At 25.8% G+C, this 26,363-nt stretch overlaps 1 protein-coding gene and 1 long non-coding RNA gene across 2 annotated transcripts in view; both read right to left on the reverse strand.

The window, feature by feature from the left end:
* LOC135928783 (uncharacterized) overlaps positions 1–15,120 on the reverse strand; it is a 29,771-nt gene extending 14,651 nt beyond the window's left edge. Inside the window, exon 1 of the long non-coding RNA XR_010572383.1 lies at positions 15,073–15,120. This is a non-coding gene — a long non-coding RNA (uncharacterized LOC135928783). The remainder of the gene's footprint in view (positions 1–15,072) is intronic.
* A 4,394-nt stretch (positions 15,121–19,514) lies between these two features.
* Positions 19,515–26,363, reverse strand: part of LOC135922626 (importin subunit alpha-6-like) — a 61,792-nt gene continuing 54,943 nt past the window's right edge. The window contains exons 11-12 of the mRNA XM_065457036.1: positions 21,184–21,359; positions 19,515–21,068 (exon numbers count right to left, since the gene is read on the reverse strand). Coding sequence (XP_065313108.1) covers positions 20,839–21,068; positions 21,184–21,359 — 406 coding nt within the window. The 3' untranslated portion in view covers positions 19,515–20,838. The remainder of the gene's footprint in view (positions 21,069–21,183; positions 21,360–26,363) is intronic.

Below are 26,363 nucleotides of genomic sequence, written 5' to 3' on the forward strand. Positions count from 1 at the left end.
AAAATAATTATATGTAACAACATTTCTAAAGAATTTTTTTAAAATATTTATATTAAACTTTTTTATGTTACTTTATATGATCTTTTTAAGTATAATATTTTAATGTGACAATTGTCATATTCGCTATTTTTTAACATTTTTGAAATTTTTTGACACAAAAGGGTAAAAATATAATTTATATTGTAAAGATGTTAAATTATAAATTCAATGAAGATGTTCCTTGGAAAAATGACAATTATCATAATCTGTAATATTAGATTTTTTGATGTTATTGGGCAAAAATATGTATTTTTAACATGTTAAATTAAAATTTCAATTTAGATGTTCCATATAAAAGAGACATTTACTAAATCTTTGTGTTTTATATATATTTTCTTTATTTTATATTTATATAGTAGGGAAGGGGACCTGTCGCAAATAATGCGGAATAATAAATGTAGGGTAATCAGAAATTGCAATATCTCTAAAGATTATTAGAAAAAAAATATAAGTTAACCAAATATTTTTATAACTAAGAATTAAATAAAAGTGGTTTATTTTTATAATTTTAAAATAAAAAACGAATTATGATAATATAAAGAGTAATATAATATTTTTTTAAAAATGAAGTAAAATAAGCATATAGATGTTAATTCAATGGTGTGCTAATAGTGAGCTTGATCCAATTATAATATATGGTTAAACAAGACTCGATATTTGACTAAATCTCGTATCAGCTGCAAAAGGTTTTGCCTTAAAAAATTGGAGCATAGGATTGAGACAAAACGAGAATCATTTTTCTTTTGCTAAAATCTTTAATATCGAAGAATATTTATAATCGTATTAAAAATTTTCTATGATTCATTATTTAACATAGGTGCATTTTGTTAGTCTATCATATAAAAATCGTGCATTCCCATAACTGGAAAAGACAGAATTAGAATAAATATGGTTATCATTGAACGCATATTTTATTTCACATATCAGTCATAAGTGGAAAGTTAGAAAGAAATTAAAATAGTAGACTACAATGTTTCATTCTACTATTTTAATTTTACTTTTGAAATAGGTTTTGAACACTTGGAAAGAAAAGAATTTGCTGAAGTTGTGCCTTAAATTTCCTTCAATAACAATTTTATTACAGGGGTAAACTTTTGCTCAAATAATCAAGAATATCATTTAATTCGATATCTTCCAATAATATTCCATCTATTGTTATCATTAAAATATTTTAAAATTTTATTTTGATAATATTGATATTGGTATAATTTTTAAAAAAATGATAAAATACTAGAATATTAAAACAACTATATAAAAATATGTATAAATATATAAAATTATTCAATAAAAATATATATTAATAGTATCGAAGGCTCTAAAAAGATGTTAATTTAATAATGTAAATGTACCTAAAAAACAAGTATAATTGTGTTTAAAAATTTCTATTGAAGTTTTTGTTTAAGAAATAAGGATTCGCGATTTTCGTTTGTTATGCTAAAAATTTTTCGTGATAAAGTTTTTAAAAAAATATATGTAGACTGTGAAAAATTGCCCTTAGTTGAAATTACTATTGGCTGAAATATATAATCCTGCCCAATATTTGGTCGCAGTCTATTTTTAATTTTCTAAAAGTTAATTCGCATTCACTTGTAAAATTTAATGGCATAATGTCTCATATATATATCAGCAATTTGTATAGTATTTGGTAAAAGGTTCTAAATTCTTTATTTCACTTTTCTGATGGGTAATTACTATAATGAATCAAATTGTCTGTACTTTTTTTCATGCCAATAAGTAGATTAACATAAATTCTAGAAAATAATATTAGTTCCTCTAGCAGATTATCACTGTCTATCTTTGCTAACGAAGAGGTTCTTTTCAAAGCCCCCTTAGTTTTACCTATCCATTTAATTTCATCCTAACTTCTAGGATATATGCATTAGTTATTAGATGTTGATTTTTGAAATTATTTTTATAAAACTAGTACTATCTGATCGATGAAATCATGAATTACTTCATCTGTATATTTTAAAAGTGTCATTTGAACGCCCATCTGAACATTTCTCAAAACTTATCTTCTATTGACAAATTCTACGCTGCGGTATTTCAGTTTCCATTCATTTGTATTCGGGTATCATCAAATCGGCCAAATATTTATTTAGAGAATTTAAAGAAAATTTAGAATACTCAACTGATGGAGGCCCAATTATTTCAAAAATTTCCAAAGAAACTTGTGCAGCTAAGGGTTTTAAATTTCCATAACTTTTCTAATAAAGCTTCTGATTCTGAGGTCGTTTTTGCATCAAAAGTGTTATAAAGATTATATAAAGCACTTATTGTCGTAGATATTAGAACATTTTTTTCATTGCTCACCATCTTGTTTCCTCAATTTTTTGAAGTTTTTTTTATTTATTCGTACTTTCATTTGTCCATTCCATTTTTTTATAGATTTAATAAGAAAATGTGGCAAGCCTATTAAGTAATCCAAATAGATTTTTAACTTTAAGATTATCACATGTGTCACAAATACAATAAGTTAAGAATGTGGCTATCACCATCCAAAAATTCTCCAATTATATTCTTTAATTGAAGCCTTGTTTAGAAAACAAGTACTTATACCTGAAAAATTTGTTACTTTGACTACTACAGAATGTTTTCTGTAATTTCTTCATAAATATACCTCAAACAAATTGTAGTGTGATCATATATGCTTAAGTCCTGAGTGCTCTGCCCATCTGTATGACGATCTTTTATTTCTTAATTGTTCCTTAATTCGCTTTTTAAGCGTTTGTAGAATTGCATCAATAACTTTCCAACCGTCGTCTTTTAATAATAAGGAACCTCTTCTTCTGGAATGTAACTTGCCTAAGAGTTTAAGTTTTTCTTTCCTATGTTTGTTTATTTGAATGAGCATATTTACCATTATACATTTATATGCATGGGGGAGGGAATAACCTGAACGTCAGTTCATCCATAGTTTTTTTAAATTCACCCACCTGCATGCCTTGATTATTGAAAAAATTACTTTTAAACCACCAGCCCGCCCTATGTAAAAATTATTTTAATGGTTGGTTTGGCTCTTTATTTATTTATAATAATAATATTTTATTTTCTATATATAAACTATAAATATTATATGTATATAAATTAATTAAATATCTACTTGCGGTTATTTATTTTAAGACAATACTAATAAAAATTTATTTTAAGACAATAATACGAATAAAATGCTTTCTTATATAATTTCTTATGTACTAATGAAAATAGGGAAATGGTTTTATTTTTCGACCATTCAGGGCTAAACATTTAAATCTAATTTCTATTTCTTTATAGCGCTTATAGTGTTTATAATTTCATCAGAAAATTAAATTAATATTTATAATGTCTAAATTTGTAATATTTAAGTTATTTTGTGTAAATACATATTTATATTATACAGGGTTTCCCATTCGAAAAAGGATAAGTCTCAATCAAAAAAAGAAAAGTTTTAATCATAAAAGGAACAGGTCCGATCAAAAATGGAAAAGGGTCAATCATAAAAGGGGTCCAAACAAAAGAGGAAAAGTGTCAATCAAAAAAGGAAAATTCCTAAAAAGAAAGGAAAAAGTCCGATCAAAAAAGGAAAAGGTCCAATCAAAAAAGAAAATCGTAATTTTTTGTCGATTTTTGTTAAATTTTTATTTATTTTTGTTATTCCTTCTTAATTTATTTCTAAATTTTTGCGATTTCTTTACGTTTTTTTTCTTACTGTATCTTTTCTCAATTTATTTTTAACTTTTTGCGATTTTCTTTACTTTTATTTTTCTTACTATATCCTCAATTTATTTTTCTTCTTATTTTTGATAATTCTTTTGTATTTTTAAAAATAATTTATAAATTTAGGCCCTTTTTTTAACAATTCTTTACGTTCTTTTTTCATCATACATACAATATTCTTTTTATGATTTTTTCATTGTAATCTTTATTAATGTTTTTAACAGACAATATAATTACAATTGCTAAATTAAATTAATCGTTTGGTTATAATTGAACTGTAATACCAAACGATATGTAAATTAATAAAATATAATCATTTTTAAATTCTTTTTTAAAAATTATCAAAAATGAGAAGAAAAAAAATTGAGAAATGCTCAAAAAATAAAGATTAAAAACGTATATAAAAGATTACAATGAAAAAAGAAGAAGAATATTGTATGTATGATGAAAAAAAAACGTAAAGAATTGTAAAAAAAATGGACCTAAATTTATAAATTATTTTTAAAAATACAAAAGAATTATCAAAAAATGAGAAGAAAAATAAATTGAGAGAAGATATAATAGTAAGAAAAATAAGAGTAAAGAAAATCGCAAAAAAGTTAGAAATAAATTATGAAGGAATAACAAAAATAAATAAAATTTAAGAAAAATTGACAAAAAATTTTAAAAATTACGATTTTCTTTTTTTAAATGGGAATTTTCATTTTTTGATTGACACTTTTCCTTTCCTTTTGGGAATTTTCCTTTTTCGATTGACACTTTTCCTTTATTGATTGGACCTTTTACTTTTTTGTTTGACACTTTTCCTTTTTTGATTGAACCTTTTCCTTTTTTGTTTGACACTTTTCCTTTTTTGATCGGACTTTTTCCTTTCTTTTTGGGAATTTTCCTTTTTTGATTGACACTTTTCCTTTTTTGTTTAGGCCTTTTACTTTTTTAATTGAACTTTTTCCTTTTATGATTGACCCTTTTCCTTTTTTGATCGGACCTTTTCCTTTTATGATTGAAACTTTTCCTTTTTTTGATTGGGACTTTAATTTTTTTTAAAAGAATTTCTTTTTCTTTCCTAAGGACTCCAAATTCTTCTCTAAAGGCCTTCTAATTTTTAAAATCTCCAAGCCCCGTGGGGCTTTTTCACACTAGGCTTACTGGCCAGTTCGTCCCGGTCATTCCTGGTGTAACGTTTTTAAATGAACCCTGTTTTAAATAAATTTATATTTAGTGATATCGACATTTATGACTGACTTATATAGAACCCATTGTATTTAAAGAATTCATTAAAATCAGACTTTTCAGTTATAATGAAGAGTGTATTAAGATCAATTTTTTTTAAAAAAAAAATTGTAGATTTTATTCAATAAACTGCTTAAATTTGTGCAAATAATTTTTTTTTATAATATGTTAATAACATTAATCTATTCCAGAAATAGTATATGAAAAAAACCTTTTATCTGCTGGTCTACAAAGTAATTGTAATTATTATTTAATTGTTTAAATATTCCTCAGATCTTGATATCATTATTGGCACAGATGAACAAAACATAAATAATTCAGCAGGGGCGTGCGCAACGGAGGGGGGGAGGCAGCGAAGACAAATCCCCCACCCCTCCTCTCACAGCCAAAAAACGCAGATGCCTAATTTTTTTTTTTTTAAATATTATTATTTATATTAATTTATATTTTATATTTATTTCTATCACTTTCTTATTAAATATATATTTAATTATATTTATTTGTCACATTCATCTACTAAGTTATTTTAACAATTAATTTAGATTTTAAATTTTCCTTGGCGTAATATTTATCTATTATTTTCAAATTTCTAGTGGCGTAATATTTATCTATCACATTTTCAAATTTTTAGTTAAATAATAATTATGGATATAAGAAAATTTCTAAACATATTGATGATGAAATTCCGAATCCTAGTCATCTTGCAAAAAGGTAAATATGTATAAAAGATAATTTTTAAACATTTTATAATATTTACTCTTAGTAATTAAAATCCCTCCCATAAAAAATACAAATAATGAAATTGGACAAATAATTGATGATATAATTGAGAATCAGGATATAGCCGTCAAAAGGTTAGTTATACTAAATAAATATTTGAGTTTTTGATGATAAATGTGCAATAAAATTAATCAAAATGGGCAATATTTTAATTAAATGAGCAGTAGGAAAACATTTGGTAGTTATTTAAGATTTTTGGGCAGTTAATTAATTTTGGGCAGTATTTAAAATAATTTTACATTTTTATGCACTTATGAAGGTTTAATTTTTTTGAACACCTACTTTGAAAATGGATTTAATTATGCAATGAAATCAATTGATAAATAGATTCATCTGATAATTATGAAGAACCTGGTAATAGTAAGGATGGAAAAGGAAAATATTAAACATTAAGAATACTTTAGATATTTATCAGTAAAAAAAGAGAGTGGAACAATATGCAGCAACAATTTTTTTTAAAATTATTTTATTGATGATAATGCACACATCTCAATATTATACTGATAAACTTATAACTAAGATTCTTATACAAAAATAGAGTACAATGATCATCCATATTATATAGCCAATTTTTTGGATAAAGATAATATTGACATATACTTCTTGAAGAGGTATTAAAGATACGTATGATAAATATTTTATTTATAATAGATTTATATTCCACCCCTCAATTTTCAATATCCATAAACTTTTTATGCTAATCGAAAATTAAAATTTCAAAACAGCTATTTTACTAAATGGTTATGGCTAGCTTACTCTATCCGAGATAAAAGCTTATTTCAAGATATATGTCTTGTTTGGCCGAAGATATGCTGGAAAAAATTTAGTTATGCATAACAGTCTTGCTAAGACTCCATTCACGCATTTATTTAATATAAAAAAATTAGGATATACAAATTATAATCAATTATTTAAAATAAAATACAATTTATATAAATAATAATTAAACCGAAAAAAATATAAGAAAATAGAATAGGTTTATAATTACATCGAATTGAAAAAAAACATATTTATTTGTAATAAAAATTAGAGTTTAATAAATGTTTATTTGTTTTTAACAACAAATTGATTTCAAAATTTTTACTAAGAGACGCGCTTGTTTATCTCTAAAAATGAGCTTTCCTAGGCTGAATAAACGCTCTACGGTTATACTTGATGTAAGGATAAGATTATATTAGTAATTTTAAATTTGGGAAATCATCATATAAAGATAATGTGTTATTATTGAATTTCATAAAATTTTCTATAAGTTCATTATCAACAATATTTTGTCGCTTTAAGTCAAAAATTCTAACTACATCAATGGTTTCTGTTGATATGACCGATTAATACTAACCTTTAAATTGTTTTTTTTTATGTTGATATAAATTGATTTTTTTATAAATTGTGTAGATTGATTTTTTTTATATAAATTTTTATATATTAATATGAAAATTGTTATATAAACCTGATTTTTTAGTTTGATAATAAAATGTAAAATTTTAAAATATATTATATAAAATTAAATTATTAATTTAAAATAAAATAAATGATCTCGTAACAATCATTTATCTTAGAAAACTTTAGTTTCGAACATGATTCATTTGTCTAAAGGGTATTTGATTAATCTCTAGTTGAAGGAAATGATTTTGATATCTGCTTTATAATATTTTTTTTTTTAATAGTCTTTGTATTTCCTTTATACAAAAATTATTTAATTCTAAGTAATATAAGTCTTTATCGTTCCTTATACTAAGTTCTATGATCTAATTTAGTAAAATTTTTAAAAAAATACATTTTTTACTTATGAAATCCAGAGTATAAATATTGCAAGCAAATTGAGGGAAAAAAATATGGAATATATTTGTGATAAATTTGTAAAGATATATAATATTAAAAAGTAGGTTTATTACTTGAATTTGGTTGCAAAATTATCCCAGCATTGTTACAATTTAAGAAAAGAAAATCTATTTGGGCGGGAAATTATATATTATTGTTGCATATCCTTTGCTAGCACAATCAAACATTTAAACAAAATTATAAATAATAAATTTAATTTAAAATTAATTTATCACACCCCACCTGAAAATTTTAATGTAGTGGACAAAACTAGCTTTACCCAACTAGGTTCACCCATTGGAGATGAAAGTGCTATATTTCATAACAGAGATGAATTTCTTGCCAATTCAATAGAATGAAAAATATTTTAAAACATTTACTTGCTAATCAGGGTTTTTATTTACTTAATTTTTTTTTATTCATTCCTAAAATTTTACATGCCTTTCGTTTATCAACAATTCTCATGTCCCCTTATTTTACCTTGAAGTTCATTTAAAAAATACATTCGAATCTATTTTAAATATCAAATTCTCATCACTCTCCTGGATGCAAGCTGCCCTTCCACGAAAGCTAGGTGGTATAGGTAGCCATTCCCCCATCCTTATGCATTTCAGCTTTTTTATCCTCAGTTGCTAAATTTCGATACACATTTGGAGATTTGAATATTATAGATCCACATCATATGTCAGCATTAGATCTCTGAAGCAAAAATGCTCCAAGCCGCTCATATTCAAATTTTATAAGACAAGGAGACTGGAATTTACCATTGATACAGCATTGCTGAATACTTACACTTCAAAACTGTTCAAAGATAATCTTCATCGCTCTTTCTCCACCTAAACACAACCCTGAGTATACAGAATGACAACAATGCGACTCTTTTGCTAGATCAAATATTTCCAGCCCCGGCCATATGCTACCTCGGTTACGAATGGTTAAAAACTATACCTATGTTACTAACCAACGAAGACCTTAGAATAGGTATAGGTCTTCGTTTAGGCTATGAAATAGTAACGCAGACATCATGTGTCCCATGTGAAACTCATATCGTTAGCCTTGCACCACCCCCTATACTGTCGTTTTTCAAAAGACAGATTATCCAGGCACTATGCCATCAATTTGATCATCAAGAATCTTGAAATCCACAAATATCTCTTCTACGCTGGAACCCGCTGGCCTTAGCTCTGATAATCAAACCAGACCTGATGGAATGACGCTAGTCCCTTGGAAGCAAGGTATATACCCTTCGCTTGGGATTATATATGTGTAGATCGTTTTGCCAGATATTTTTCTGTCAACTCCATAAAGAAAGATGAAAATGCAAAAACAGATAAATATAGCCACCTTAATAATCTTTTGTTTGTTCCGGTAGTCTTAAGATACCTGTGGATCTTTTGGATCCCCCCCCCCCTTAAAATTATTCAAAACAATAGGACAAAGGTTACATTTAATCACAGGTGATCCAAAAGAAGGCTTCTACCTATGAGAAAGAATATCAATCGAAATTTATCCATCCAACTGTATATCTTATACATGGGTCATTAAGCCCCGTCGACCAATTCTAAATATTTTATTTTATTTTTTAATTTATCTTCTTTTAATTATATCTTTTTATACAGAATATAGATATAGTATGTTAATTATAATTTAAATATTCATTTAATAAATAATTATATTATTAAAAAAACATATTAAAAATAAAATTAATTATTTGAATATATTATTTAGATTTATACATTCGTATTTATAAAAGTAACTAGTTACTTTTGGTAGTTACATTAAAAAAATATAATTAATTACAGTTACAATTTTTAAAATATTACTAGTTACAGTTATTTTAACTAGTTTTTCGTAACGAGAACTAGTTACTTTAACCCATTATTGCAATTTTTCTAATAATAAATTTCAGTATTGCAAATAAAATGATTGCCTAAATGCACTGAAATATTGCTCATTTTCATTAAATACAATAATTAAATGTTTGGATATGGTCTTGGACCTAAAAAATTTTCATTTAAATTTATTATTTTCGTAATACAATAAAATAAATTTTTGGATATGAGCTTGGATCTAAAATTTTTTCATTTAAATTTAGCTTATTTAGATCTTTGCTAACTTAAAAAAATATTGCAAATATTTCCTAAATTATAAATTTCAGTATTGCAAACAAAATGACAAAATGATTGCCTAAATACATATTGTTTATTTTCATTGGATATAAACAGTCTTATAGGGTATAATAAATATCAATTATAAATCATATTTATTATAAGTATAACGAGGAAATGAATATGGATCCTGACAATATTTAAAGCATATTTGTAATCTTGTTTTCAAGATACAGTTTCCAGGATGAATGATATTCATGAGATAGCTGTTATTAATATAGATCTTGGCTTAAGCAGCAAAGGGATTATAGAACATGTAATGCTGTGCTGATAGGGATACCCATTATATAGATAATTAAAATGATAAAATGACCAGGCATTGGATGGGTCTTTATACAATAGTTAGGATATTTAAAAGTAAAATTCATCATTATTAATAAATTATTTTTAATATTTAGCCAATGTTAAGCTCATTAATGCTAGCGGTAGCATTTTAAAGATCAATGCAAATATATGTTATATAGAACATTACTTGCTAGAAAAGGTATATAATTGCCCTAATTATTTAGTAATATACATATTTTTAGATGATGAAAACTCTGAGGTAGTGAGTAATAATGAAAAAGAGTTAAATGGCCATGAAATAATAAATTGGCACAGTCATTATATTTTACCCCACGAGGAAAAACAAACTATAAATTTTTTTTAAAATTTTGTTTCAAGTCGAGTTAAATGTTTTTGATATTAAAAAGATGTTCTAAAACCTGTGGGTCTAGTAATAAATGGGCACTGTCATTATACACTCCACTAGGAAAAAAAATTATGAAAATTTTTAAAACGTTGTTTTAAACCTAGTTAAATGTTTATGATACTAAAGAGGTGTTCTAAAACTTTTGGGCTTAGTAATAAATTAGCATTGCTATTATATTTTGGTCCACGAAGAAAAAAAATTATTAAAATTTTAAAAAATTATGTTTTTATCCTAGTTAAAAGTAGTGCTGTAAACGTTACTACAAAAAAGTGACGCGTTACCGTTACTCGTTACATATGAAAAAAGGAACGCGTTACCGTTACTCTTTCAAAAAAGTAACGGGCTACTCGTTACTTAAAAAAATTAAATATATACAAAAATAAGAACGTTTTATAAAAAAAAATATTAATATATTTAATTATAATATAAATAAAATTATACAAAAATAATATATTATAAGATAACATCTTTATGTAACAATTTTTTATTTATTTTTAGCAACTATTGATTTCAAAATTTTGATCAGACAAACAGGATCGTTTAGTGCTCAACACAGCTGGTTATAATGGAATGTTTAATAATGAAATTCTCTGTAAAATTTTGTTTATGGATAAATCCTGGCTACGCTACAATTTCATATATATTATTTAAACAAAGTTTTTTAAAATCACTATTTTTTATTCTTTAAATTTATTAACAATTATAGTCAAACCAATAGCAATACTAAAACAAGAAATAGAAGATATAAAAAAACTCAATATAATACTTTGAACCAAAGCCATTATTTTGTTAATCTTGGGTTTTTAATCTTGGTTCCCAGCCCAATACTGTAGTATAATTTATTTGCTTTTATTTAGGTAGTGCCGATCCACATATTTTTCACCGATCCGATCCAATATTGCTTCCAAACCGATCCAATACTGATACCAATTTGATATTTATATTGATTTTTCACCCCCCCCCCCCTCCCTTTGAACCAAATGTAATTAAGAAATCAATATTTTTTATACAAAAAATCAAATTGCGCATTACATTTTTTTTTATTTCTACAATTGAGACTCTAAAAAAACATATATTTGATAATATATCCATTTTATGTTGGTATGAATTATAAATTTTATTTAATATATAAAATTATAATATATTAGATTTTTTTAATAAATATGAGAGCCTCTAGATTTTCTGGCAATAAGCTTCTACGATATGGAATATCTATATCCCCTGCCGTACTGAAGGTAAACTCAGATGATTCCGCAGATAACGCATTTTGTAAAATTATCTTTGACTTTTGTAAAATATTTCCATAATTCAGATACCATATTTTTAAAAAAATTCTTTTATTTAAAGTATAAATAATAAAATTGGCGTTATTTAAAAAGATTTTTAAAATAAATAAAACTTTGGGTGTTCCTTTCTATTTTTATAAAAAAACTTTTAAAATACTATAAATCTATTTTAAAAAAGAATAAAATTTAGAGGGTGTTGTGCATTTCATTGTTTAAAAAAAAATTATCTAGAAAATATTATAATAATGTAAAATAAATATACATAACATAAAATAACAAAAAAAAAGAAAAGTAAATGATCGGATCGGTTTTTACAGGTATCGGCCCGATCCGATATTTTGGAAACACTAAATATTGGTGCCGATCCTATCCGATATTTAATATCGGCAAAGCCCTACTTATATTTTAATTCCATGATTAAGCTTTTCAAAATATTATGAAAGAATATTATTCTATTATTAAAATTTTTAGGTACATTTTCATTATTAAATTAACCTCTTTTTAGAGCCTTCGATACTATTAATATATATTTTTATTTAGTAATTTTATATATTTTTCCATATTTTTATATAGTTGTTTTAATATTTTAGTGTTTTATCAATTTTTTTTAAAAATTATATTAAATAAAAATTTTAAATTTGGAAATAATGATATATTAATTCATCTTTTTACCTTCAAATGCTTTTTTAAGTTTGAACTACTGGACATTGAGGTTGAAATATTTTTGTTGGGATAAAATTTACATTTACAAAGTGTAGAGTTGGTATCATTAATTTTCTTTATTGGTTTAAATATTTCAAATTGGGGCCAGGGAAGGGTTAAACATCTTCATCTGAAGAAGCAAGTACTATGGACATTATATTCTTAAAATAAATTATAAGAATTAATATCATTATTAACATTTACTTTGAATTTTGATTGAATATTAATTTCGACAGAAAATTTAACAACGAGAATTTAAAATAATATTGAAGTAAATATGAATTAAAACCTTAAATTATTTATATTAAGAATTAAAAAATAATAAAAGTAATTTTATAATACAATAAAAATATGTTTATTGTTGATATTTTTTTAAGCGAAAATATAAAGTAACGAGTAACGTTTTACTTACCGTTACTCAAAAAAAAAGAAACGCGTTACCGTTACTCGTTACCACTAGAAGAAGGTAACGAATGGCGTTCCTTTTCTTCAAAACGTAAAGTCATTAGTAACGACCTTACTTTTTTGATGTTACTTCACAGCACTAGTTAAAAGTTTTTAATATTACAAAGTTGTTCTAAATTTTATGTTTATAAAGAAATTAATAGTGCCATTTTTTTTAACTCCATGCATGAAATGTAAAGTTTTTGATATTATAAAGATTTTTAAAATATTGGATCTAGTAATAAGGTGCCATTATATTTTATTCCACGAGGAAAATTTTTATTTTAGATCTTTGTTTTAAGCCTATTTAAAAAATTTTGATATTGGAAAGATGTTTTAAAACCTTTGGGTTCAGTAAGTATAATTTCTAATTCTATTATTACTCATTAACTCTACACGTAAAAATCTGTAAATATAAAAAAATTATTTACTTGTTTTCAGCCCAGTAAAATGTTTTTGATGTTAGAAAAATATTCTAAATCTTAGGGTGTAAAAGATTGATACTGCTATTATATTTTATTCTTATTTTTTACTTCAGCTGAGTTTAAAATTTTTGATATTAGAAATGAGTGGTATATTATTTGAAACTCTTAACCTATTTTAAAAATGCGTATTTTGCAACTATAAGCTTTATTAATTTTATAAATTCTTAAGTCTCTATTTTTTAAATGTTAAATAAATATTTATATCAACTCCAATAACTATTATAATTTTTGTTTAATGTAAGCATAATATTTAAATTTAATCTCTCCAATAAAGCTTCAAAAATGTTAGTTAGGAGGTTTTATAATGAATATTTTGTATAATTAAGTATTTATATTTAACTTCTTAGCTCATTCTAAATACTAACAGATATTAAATTTGATTCGTTATAACCTTGGCAACTAATCAACAAAAAAATGACCCTATAGCTATGGGTCTAACACCTCCATGTTTTTAAAGAAACAAGACGTGCACCAAAAAGAATTGTGCGTTGGCTAATGAGTTTAATAAAGGGTCAATAAAACCATTCAAAGCATTGGATTAAATCAACAAAAAACCTGGTTTGAACCCATCTAAACCAGCTGTCGTCCCTTTTTTAAAAAACTTCAAGCACTTGGAACTTCATCACATATAAAGGGAATAGGAGAAGAGTCATGCGGGTAAATGTTGGAAGGGGGCGCCAATGGATGTTTGAGAAGTTATTGAAAAATAGTAGTGTTGATAGGAGAAATAATATCATCAGAAGTCTAAAGTCGGGGAGCACCGCTAATATCTCCAAGGTCTAATTTTTCAGAGATCGTAAATTCTTCAATAATGGTTATCAAAATTGGACACTTTCTCCTTAATTGAGGCTGATAAATTATTTATTTTATTTTGGGGTTTATTCGAAAACAAAAACTAATCAATGCCAGGCATAAGGGTGTTGAGAAGAAATCTGAATTCAATTATTTATAAGAGACGTGAGGAACTTTGAAATTGATCCTCGGGGTGCTATAGGTATTCTAGATAGAACTGGAGCTTATGTGAAAAAAGAAATAAATTAACAGAGCTTGAAGAAATATCATCAGGACTGGGGTCACGTAAGTGAGACCATATTATCGGACATATTATTGTACTTGTGGAACAAGGGTGGGGGGGGGAGTTGTAATTGTATGTTTAATTTATTTATAAAACACCTAACTGTGTTTGTTTTTTCCCATTTATAGCATGATATATGAACATATATACATAGCCATAAATAATTAATATAAAATAATAATTTAAAAAAATTCATTGGCGATAAAAATAGCAAATTCAAAATTAAATTAAATAAAAAATAAATCATACTGTGCAAAAAGTAAAATATCATTCAAATAAGAGTCATCGGGCTTAATTTTTAAACCCCTGCCCGGCCCTAAATTTAAAAAAAATTTATCCTGTCAGGCCCGATCCCGAACAAAATTTTTTTTATTTGTCCCGAAAAGCTTGATCCAAAATAAAGATTATTTCTCCGTCCATCTCAAATTTATTTAAATAGATAAAAATTTATTTTTTTATAGTAAAAAATAGAATATTAGCGCCTTGTTTCATACAAGATGAAAATTAAATTAATCCAATTTGAGATTGTGATTTTAGCCAAGTTCAAAATCAATAATTAACTATATTATGCATTTTTAAGTTTTTTTACTATGCCTCTTCCTTAGAATATTTATAAAAAATTAAAACCAGTATACTGTTAAAACTTATATATTACTTCAATAAGATTTTGTATTCTAAGATAGTATTCTATATTATTGGCGGCAGTCGCTAACATCTATAAATATTATTATATTCAAAAAGTATGAAAAATAACTTGCAATATTTAACTTACATTTTTTTTTCAGATATAGCGGCCATTTTTTGTAGACGTTAAAAAACATACTCTATTTATGCTTTTTATGCTATTTAGTGGTCAACCGATAAATTGGCACTGTTATTATATATTATTCCACGAGGAAAAAAATAAGAAAACTTTTAAACGTTGTTTTAAACCTAGTTAAAAGTTTATGATACTAGAGAAATGTTCTAAAACCTTTGCGTCTAGTAATAAATTGGCACTGCTATTGTATTTTGCTCCACGAGGAAAAAAAATTATGAAAATTTTTTAAAATTTTTTTTTAAGCCTAGTCAAAAGTTTTCGATACTAAAAGGATGTTCTAAAACCTCTGGTAGCAATAAATTGGCCATGCCATTATATTTTTTTCCACGAGGAAATATGAAAATTTTAAAAAAAAATTATTTTAAGTCTTGTTAAAAGTTTTTGATAGTAAAAAGTTGTTCTGAAATCTCTGGGTCAAGTAATAAATTGGCACTGCCATTAAAAATTCACAATTATTTTTCCTCGTGGAGTAATAATGACAGTGCCAATTTATTACTAGTCCAAAAGTTTTTAGAACATCTTGCTAGTATCACAAGCTTTTAACTAGGTTCAAAAAGTTTTAAAATATTTTCCTTTTTTTCCTCGTGGAATACAATATAATGGCAGTACCATATCACTAGAACCAAAGATTTTAGAACATCTTTCTAATATCAAAACTTTAAACCCAGATTAAAACAAACTATTTTAATTTTCTATATATTATGTTGATCCAACAGCCAACCCATCGAACCCGATAAATCGGCTTAGCAGGCTCATGGGAAGGGTTGCGTCGTGGTCGATTTTTCGACCTGACTCAGGGTTGGGTCGATTTCTACGACTTTGAGTCGGGTTCTGGGTCGAAAAAACCAATCATTTAACAAAACTAGATGAAACGAAGATGGTAAAACCTGATGGCTTTCAAGGAAATAGTAATATTTTTATAAATTAATATTAATTTGTTATTTATTATTAGTTATGTTTCTTAATCCTAATATACCAGTTGTAATTGACAAAATATGCCTGTTTAATGAGAGATCTGTATTATTATTTAATTATGCATACTTTTAGATGTTGAATTCATAGTAGAGGCTGTAATTTCCGAGAAAGATGAAACAAATCTTTTTCTTTTTACCAAAAGAAATTGGTAAATTAATCATTCTGAGCGATTTCATTTCGCGATCACGATAAGATATCCAAAATATCATAATGGTGTGATGGGAGAGAAATTTTCCACCAAGTCGATTATTCGTGATGAAAATTATCTGTTCAGGTATATATATTTACAATAAATTGTTAATCATTATTATAGATGTATAAGCAAAGAAGTTTGTGATGTCCAGTATTAGCCGGCTTGAGCCTAAGCCAATATTTGGCTCCGACCTCGAGGTAGGAGCCGTAAAAACTCGGCTTTTTAACAACACTACCAAAAATGATTGAAATATTACAGATTTATTTGATGAAGTGGCGTGCAAATCTCTTTATACTTATGCTATATTGAGTTTATAAAAAGCATTGGCCACTTATGATCCCTGCTTAGTGATAATTAATATTAAAGTCATATATTTTTATTTAGTACCTATATCAATATTTTGTGTTGGAAAAAATATTCCTGACCCCTCAAAACCTAGAGCCGCAGACATAATTATTATTACAATCAAAAGATATTTTCATTTGATATGGACAGGGTTTCAAATAGAACCGCCAAACTGGAATAACCCGTTAAAATTTTCTGAACCGTAACCGAACCGTTATAATTTTCTGAACTGTAACCTAACCGTTATAAAGAAAATATAAAAAGAGCGATCGAACTGTTATAAATATTTTAAACCGGTTTTAAAAAATAATTAATTTTAAATTATTATAACCTAAATTTAAAATTTTTATTTTGGACCCAATAACTATAGGATTGAGTGGAAATCTAACTATCAATTCGGAAAATATACGCAATAGTATTAAAAAAATGGCGTTTGATTTTTCGCAAAATAGAATATCAAATACTTATTTCGTTATGTTGTAATATTACAAAAGGATTTATTATTCAAATCGTGATAATATTCAAACAAAAATGTTTTATTAAAATTGTTACTTTATTATTTAAGCAAACTATGCAAATGAGAGAAAACGCGTGATAAACAATTGGAGTTGTTCATTATTTTTATTTTTTTTAGTTAGAAATTTCTTATTTTTTTTAGTTAGAAATTTCTTATTTTTTTAGTTAGAAATTTCTTATTTTTTTTACTTTTTCTAATATTATTTTATTTTTTGAAAATTTTTCCTTTTATGTTTATAATTGATTAATTTATATATAATTTAGTAAAGAAATTAAAATTTGTATTTAATTTAAATTTTCTTTTAATTTATTTTTAGGTACAAATCTTGTGTACTACACGTTAAAATTAGATATAGTAACTAAATATGATAGGTCCATATTGAGGATCAACATTCAATTTATAAATAACGGAAAAATAAAATTAAAAACTATATGCATGAAAGAGATAGAAGGACTACACACATCAGAATATCTTAAAATTTTTTTTAGATGTTCTAAAAGAATATGAAATAGAATTGAGCAAATTTACACGATAACCATCGATAATGCAGCAAATATGATTAAATTAATTATGCTATTAATACATCACGATAGCCTTATATTTAAATAATGATGATAAAGATAATTTCAATAATAACTTTATAATTGATGATGAAAATAAAGAACCTTTTAACATTGAAAATATTAATCTTGTACCCATACCAGATCCATATTAAAGGGCATTAGATGTGCCTCACATATATTTCAATTCAATTAATGATTGCATTAATAATTCAAATGAAATTGTCATTATAAATAAAGCAAGAAATGACACAACAATGGTGATTCTGTCTATATTAAATTTGAAAAAACCACTAATAGATTGTTGCAAAAGATGGAACTCAATTTATTTAATGTTGGAGAGATTACTAGAGTTAAACTTTTGCTAAGAAATATAGCTACAAAGCAATGATTGTGAAAAATATTTATCAGAGAATGAATGGAAAATCAGCTTATTTTTTGACAAAATATATACAAAGTGAACAATTGATAATGGACGATTTTTATGCCGCGTGGATTAAATGTATCATGCAAACGAGCGAAGTAGACACTCCATTTGCCAGAATTTTAGTTTTTACGGTAAAAGCACAAGACATAAATTTGAAAAATGGCATTTATAACTCAGATATATATCTTGACTAAAGATATATAAATGTAATTTAACATTTGAGGAAAAAGATAATCTTTCTAAAACTTGAAACTTAATACAAAATTTAAATAATAAGAATATTGAAATTCTAGATACTATGCCTATGTGTTCACATTCGAAAGATAATTTAGCTGATGATTTATTAAAGTCGCATGAAAGCCTTAATAAAAATAATTCTCAGGGCATAAATTATTATAATAAATGTATAGAATTAGAATATATAAAAAAAAGATACTAATCTTATGAATTATGAGAAAATGTAAAGAATAGTATGCCAAAACTTTATAAGTTAGCTATAACTGTGCTAACAGTTCCAGCTATGCAGGTATTTTTTTTATATATAAAAAAAATTAATTTTAATTTATATCTACTATATTTAATAAAAATATCTATTAGATTATCATGGTTAGATTAAATAAGAATATAAATTAAAAAGATTTTTTTCTAAGATTAATATATATAGTTTATGATTAATATTTTTTTAAAATCATATTTATAAAAACCGGAACAGACCGAAACGAACCGTTACAAATTATAAACCTAACCGATATGAATTTTTTTAAAACCGAAATGGAACAAAACCTTTATAAAATTTTAAACTAAAAAACGAATCGAACCGCTATAATTAACGGTTCGAAACCCTAGATATGGATACAAATTTTATTTTTTATTACCCCCCAACCTATATGTACCCCCCCCCCTACCAGACCATATCCTAAAGTTATTAATAAATTTCGAATCCGGAGAATTTATGTATAAAAATAAAACAGGATCTAACAATTTCAGATTTTTCAAAAAATTTAATAGGCTTACCCCAGGCTTTAACATTTTGGTAAATATTTTTGAATTTCAAGCTAATATTTTGATTAACACTATTTGAAAATAAATTACAAATGCTTATTTCTTTGTAATTTAGAGCTTTCTAACTAAAATATTAAGTCTATAAATAAAAATATAGATGCATTGTTTATCATTTCTGATTGTAATTTATTTTAAACAACTTAAATTGAATTTATTTATTAACATGTATAAATAGCGTTGAAAGAGATAAAGGCTTGGTGATGATGTAAGAAAAATGAAGATATTGCATCGTAAAATTACAAAGCAATTAGATTTATAAATTTGCAAGAGAGTAAACACCCCCATTATAACTATAATATAATACGAATTCTGTATAAAACTTTTAAAAAATTAGTTGACAACTTTTCTTTAATGTTTCATGGTTCAATGTTAAGAAGCGACAAAATATAATATAATTAATTCATGCATTGAGATTTAGGTAACTATGCCAGAATAGAATTTTTTTAAATATTCATATTAAAATTATATAACAATTTCATAATGTACAAATAAATACAGAGTTTCCGATAGAATCACAGGGAAAATTAATTTAATCGTAACAAACAGTGATTAAATTAAGGAATAATTTAATCGTAACAAACAATGATTAAATTAAATAAAGTCTATGACTTTTTATCCCACCCCCACCAGTGGAGGAGAGCGCAAAAAAATTCAATCTAATTTGAACTATACTAGATTGAATATTTTAAAACAAAAAACAACACATTGTTTGGACCATCATTGATAAGTCCAAACAATCAACATCACACGTAAAGCCAAAGCTGGTAAGTCCTATCCCTTTGCATTTATGAATTTCTATTGAGATTAATATAATTCTTGGTTAGTAATTATGATTAATGTAGTGTATCTTTATTATTAACATTATCTAATTGGAAGGGTTGATAACGGGGATTTATTAAAATTAAAACTCGTTTGTAGTAGAGAGGAGGGAGTTAATTATATTGTAATGATTGTTATTGAATATTTATAATTAATTTTATGAAAAAAATATGAAGCTATAATAATTTATATATTTTTTAATTAAGCTTAGATTATTAATAGAAAAAATTTACTTAGGATATCAATTAACAATGAAAAATTTATATTACTTAAAATGAATCCCCAAATGATCATATGAATATATATATCAAACGATGAATAGGTTCAATGTAATAAAAAGCATTTTCAATCATTTGTGATAAGAGTATGGATGAAATTTCAATTTTTTTAAAGGTATAGAAATTATTAATGTTATGGATGCATATGTTTAGATAAATAATATTTAGTCGTAAATCGTTTCAAGGGAGGGGGTAATATTTCAAGAGCGAGATTAAAAATAAAATATGCGAAACCGACCAGTAAGAATGAACAAACAATGATGAAAGGGTGGACTATACTTTCCAAAAAATATACCCAGAGCACAATATTCCTAATATAAAAAAAATCGCAAAAAATAGGGACATATGATGGGGAAAGAGGAATTGTAGGGGAAGGGGAACCTGGCAAATATATTATGAATATGTATTATCTCCATATCGATTTCTCAAAACTGAAAAGGGACGTTGCCAGGGTTATTACTACCTTGGTTACCAGCGACCATCATGTTATTGTCTTGACCTTCCGTGTTGAAATTGAATGCCTGATCTCCGGCCGAAGGCGCGAAAGTTTCGATGTCATCATCTTCAGATCCGAAATACTTTTCAATAAGAGCCAAAGATTTTTTGTAGATGTTCACGTTTTCGTGGCTTTGCAAAAGCTCGATTTTGTCCAAACCTAATTTAGATATACATATTTTAAATCAACAATTGAATAAGAGGATAGTATTTATTCATTTGATATACTTAAAAAAGGGACAAATTGATTGATGCTATTAAAAATAGTTTAATACCTTCACATTCTTCTACTTTGATAGAATAATAGTTAGGATGCCCGTTCATGGTAAATTCTCGCTCACCCAGAGCTAATATGTTTTCCAGTCCGTTCAAAGCCACTTGTATCATCTTGATATCCATGACGGATAACAAATTGCATAATTGCGGTATTGCTCCTTGTTGTACAATGTACCTGATATAATAAATTGTTAAATTTGAATAATAAGATCATATTATTGACCTTATTTAACTGTCTTTAATTAGTTTTTGCAGGTAATTAATCAGCATAGTTATTCAAATTCAGTATTAAGCATTAATACAGAAGTAAAATAAAAACAATTATGAGTAATTAAATATGTATGTGTATATCTCACCACAAATTAAAGAAAAAATTAATTTTTTGTAAAAGACCATTCCTTTTATGCATAATCAACAAAAAGAAAACTATATAACGTCGGTCAGACTGCAAAATCTCGTAAATGACCTTTTTAAAATTGTTCAGGAGACATAAAACATTTTTGTAAAATTTCTATTTTAATTAAGAAAATATTAATAATTTGATAAAAACATGTTTCAAATTATGATAGTTTTTACGTATTTTATGAGTCCTTATAGATGTAAGCATGTAAGGTAAATACCGGAGAAAATGATATATTTTCCTTGGGAAAACTCCCCATTTAGTTTATAAATATATGGTAATTTCTGTTTATTTTTCCGGTTTGTTTATCTGTTATCATTTTTATCTTCAGCCAAATTTTGAATATATGACCAAACATTATCTCATTCTCATTACATCAACTTACACTATACATTATTTCATATTATATAACTTGTGAGTTCGCCATATTGTAAAATATGGTAATATTTTTAACAGTTTTGGCCATTTTCCGATCGTTATGTTATAAATACAAATTTTAGAGATAAATATAAATAATATAATTAATCAACATTTTTCAATGTTCCTTTTTTATATATTTATTATGGCTTCAAGTTTGTTATTTCTAATATTTGTGGATATGATTCCCTATAAGTGGTCAACCTGAAAATTGCCATTAAACGGAGAAGAAGAAAATTCAAATTTAATGGTGATTTAAAACATAATTTCTCTTTCTGATCAAAAAAAATTAATTCCGAATGTGCTCAATTTTACAAACAATACAATTTTTTTTAAATAATAGAAAATAAAAGTTTATACGAGAATGTTGAAGCTCGTATAAACCCTTTGATCTTTATTTTTTATACGAGGCAGTTAAAAAATCTTTCCTGGTGGCATTTTTTAAATCAAAGCAAGGTGGGAGGCCAGAATTTTTAAAAAGCTAAAAAAAATTTAAAAAATGATTAGAAAATATTTTCTATACCTCTTGATTTTTTAACAGCCAAGCAGAATATGAAAAATATATTAATATTTTTTGGGCCACCGGCTGTTATATTTTATTGATAATGTTATTGTCAGCGCGACCGGTGGGCCAGCCCTGCAGAGCTCCACTATATACCTCAATGTATTAAAAAAATGTTTTTAATATTTTAGGTAAAGATACACAAATTATCCCTTTTAAATGACTTTTTTCAAAAAGCGTCAATTAAAACTTTTCTATTTTGTTTGTTAATTAAACCTGCAAAAGAAAACAATCTTTATCGTGTTATACCAGAAACACCTCATTTGCTGGATACTTATATAAAATATTCAGAGTTGTTAAAGGATCGAATCTTAGATCGCCGATCCTGGATTCGATCCTAAATTTGTCAATTTTCTAGGATTTAAGATCCTGACCTTAAATTGTGGATCGTGATAGAGATCATTTTTTTAAATATTCGATCCCGATCCTTTTAACAATTATTTTTTACTTAAAAAGCAAAAAATAAAAATTTTGAAAATTAAATTTAAATATTATTTAAAAAAAATATCTATCTACATCATATTTTATCAACCACCATTCCACCAGATTTTATATTTCAACAATTTCTTAAATTTTTTGTAAGAACAAGTTATACTTATTTATTAATTATTTTATACTTATTTATTAATTATTTTATAATATAAATTCTAGGTTTAAATAATGTCCTCCATTATTGATTTAGAAGATGATACATATACTTCTATTGATGTGACAGCAGATATAAGTGAGAATGATAATCTTTTTCCATGTATTTTACTTTATGTGAAACGGATGGAAGCAGCCATACAATGATCTATGCAAAATGCTCTTTATGCTTCAAGGATTAGTAGTTCAAACCTAAAGAGGCATTTAGAAGTAATTAATTCTTTTAAAAATATAATTTTTATTATTTGTGAAGATCATAACAATATGCATATAATAAAAATTATAGATTTCCTACACTATATATGATGACAGTAATATATTGGCATCAATAATTCACCCAAAATTTAAGCTCAATTGGCCTTTTATTAATCTGCCGCAAAATTTGTTGCTAAAAGAAAAATTTTGCCCATTTAGAAAATATACAGGGTCAACCATATGTAGATCCTTCAAATGTATGCATGGATCGATACCTTTTTTGGGGAAAATTCGTCACAAAATGCTCTTTCCATTAATAATTTTTATTATTCTAATGATGATTCAGTGAAAATTTTTAATAATTATGTTAACCCATTAATGGTCAAGATTTTTCTAGTTGATAAAAATGCTCAATTTTTTCAAATTATGTTGATTAATGCTCAAATATGATTTTCTAAAAAAAATCAGCCGAAAAAAATAATCATAAATAGAAAATCTAGCCTGGGGCATATCTGCACCGTTGAGAGGTTAAAAAAGATAAAAATTAGGTATAATACTATAAGATCAAAAAACAATAGAAATCTTTATTCTTTTTTTGTAATTTATAATAAAAACGAGAAAATGTTTATATATTATGAAAACCCTTGAAACATTTAGTATGAAGTGTGATTTGACATGTTTGGCACATATATTTTGAATGTTACGTCTTTTTCCATCTATAATTTTGGATAAATAATTTCCAGATGAATCAGTAGGGTTTTCGCTCTGTAATGCAAACTGGTTTGCGTTTATACTTAAATTTTTTTCAATTTTTATTGGTGGTCAAATGAAGTAGTAACTTCTCGCCTAAATGCAAGCAATCTCGATTCATGAATTTCCTAATTTTTCACGAATTTACCAAAGATATATCGATAAAATTTGTGAATATTGGCCACCGCCATTTTTTCCCTCTTTTTCTTTAGTAGATATGGGATTATCACACAGATCATCCATGTGCTCGTGAGATCACTTAGAAGACTTTGCATTTTATACCTCATACATTTGCCATGTTTGAGGGCTTCTTAGGGACATAAAAAAAATTTTTCATATTTTTCTTTTCCAGTTTTGAGGTATAATGTCTAAACTATATAAAAACCTTTTTTATTATTTTTTAAAATAAAAACTACTATGTTTAAAAATGATATACAGGAGGTGGTGTATATATATGCACCGTTAACCAGTAATGGGTTAATTTAAAAAAAACATTTATTGAATATAACACACCTATACCATCAAGGTTTAGTAAGCTAAACATATACTAAATGAAAAACGTGGTTGTTTAAATGATGATAATTTAGAAAAAATTTTATTACACTATGTGACAAATTTCGACTTGATTTTTTGGGAGAAAATAAAATAAACATGTTTTAAAACAGTTTTTTATGCATATTCTAAATCCGCTATCAGTTTTTTTCTAGCACGTCAGCTTTTTTTATTTATTTTAGGTTAAAGTGGCCAAAAAGGTCATTTTTAATAACTTCGGTTCTAATGATCCCAACAACTAAAAAAATATCTTAATTTTTGCAGCAAACCTTCCTTATTATTATTATACATTTTTTTTTATAAAATCCTTACTCAATTTTTAAATTTACCTTTATTTATAAAATCTTTTTTAATATAGCTTACTTTACGCGATTTTTTTCAAGAAAGTTGGACGATCCTCCCATTCAGATACTGTATAATGTTTTAGAGTTTCTCTGGAATTCCAGAGACAAAGAAAACACGAATGCTTGGTCTAGCCTAACTGAAGGCCCGTCAGGATTGCGATCATTTTGAGATCGCAGCATATCTTAAATTCGTAAATGGAATAATTTATTTTTGACAATAAATATTTCATATTTTCATAATTCATTTAACTGGTTGGAATAAACCATGGGAATTGATGGCTTAAAATTTCCGTTATGAAGCAAACCTGCTTTCAAGCTGTTTTTGCTTGAAGATGAACAAGCGTCATTCATCGGGCACCAATTCAATATTAAGTTGTAAAAAAGTTGACCTAGATTGTTGGAATAGTATAAAAAATTTTCGAGAATAAATTTTTAAACGATGCTCCACGGAATCGGTATGAAGTTCGAACTCCATTTTTTTAAATTTTAAAATCATTAAGCCTTGAGGCTAAAAATTCGTTATTTCTTTTTAAGTTGTAAATTTGTGGTTATGTCATTTAGTTGCTCTTGTGACATAAATGGCGAATCCTCTTCGGGATGATACTCAAGATCAATATTGTCATTGTCCTGGCAACGTAATTTTTCCAGGTGCGAACTATTAAAAAAAGGAACTGTTGTATGCATATTATATTTTACCGGATAAACAACCGACTTTCAGGATAACGAATTTTCTTCTTATTTTTTTTGTTAAACCCAAATGTACTAATCGAGCAAAAATAACAATCCCACGAATGATTTCTTGCTACGTGCCAAAATGCAGGTTTCGAATAAGGCAAATATGACCGTTTACCATTTACCCATGAATTAAAAGAATTATAACATGTTTTACATATGTAATTAGGGGCAAATGGTTTATCCAAATCGCAGAGTGGAATATTGTAATAAATTTCATAAATCCTTTGAATGATTGGAGAAATTGGACATTTTTTAGCCCGCACAGATGTAACAAAATTTAAAGACACACTTTGAACAAGGGGACCTCGGCATTAATTTTTTGTAGAATATTATATAAGGAGGGAATATTTAAAATCCAATTTTAAAAAAAAGAAAGAAATTAAATTTTTATGAAAAATTAAGCGCGAAAAAAATAATTCTTCTCCTTTCTTCCTACTCATTATTTGGCATTATTATTTATTGCCCATACTACGGGTTCAAGGTACTCCATTGGAAAATCATATATTTTGATATAAATTGATTAAAAAACAAATATTCTTAAATACATCTAAAAAAGATAAATATTAATATAAAATATGA

Source organism: Gordionus sp. m RMFG-2023, chromosome 1, assembly GCF_954871325.1.
Source record: "Gordionus sp. m RMFG-2023 chromosome 1, tfGorSpeb1-WG-v2, whole genome shotgun sequence".
In the NCBI taxonomy this organism is placed as follows: Eukaryota; Metazoa; Nematomorpha; class Gordioida; order Chordodea; family Parachordodidae; genus Gordionus; species Gordionus sp. m RMFG-2023.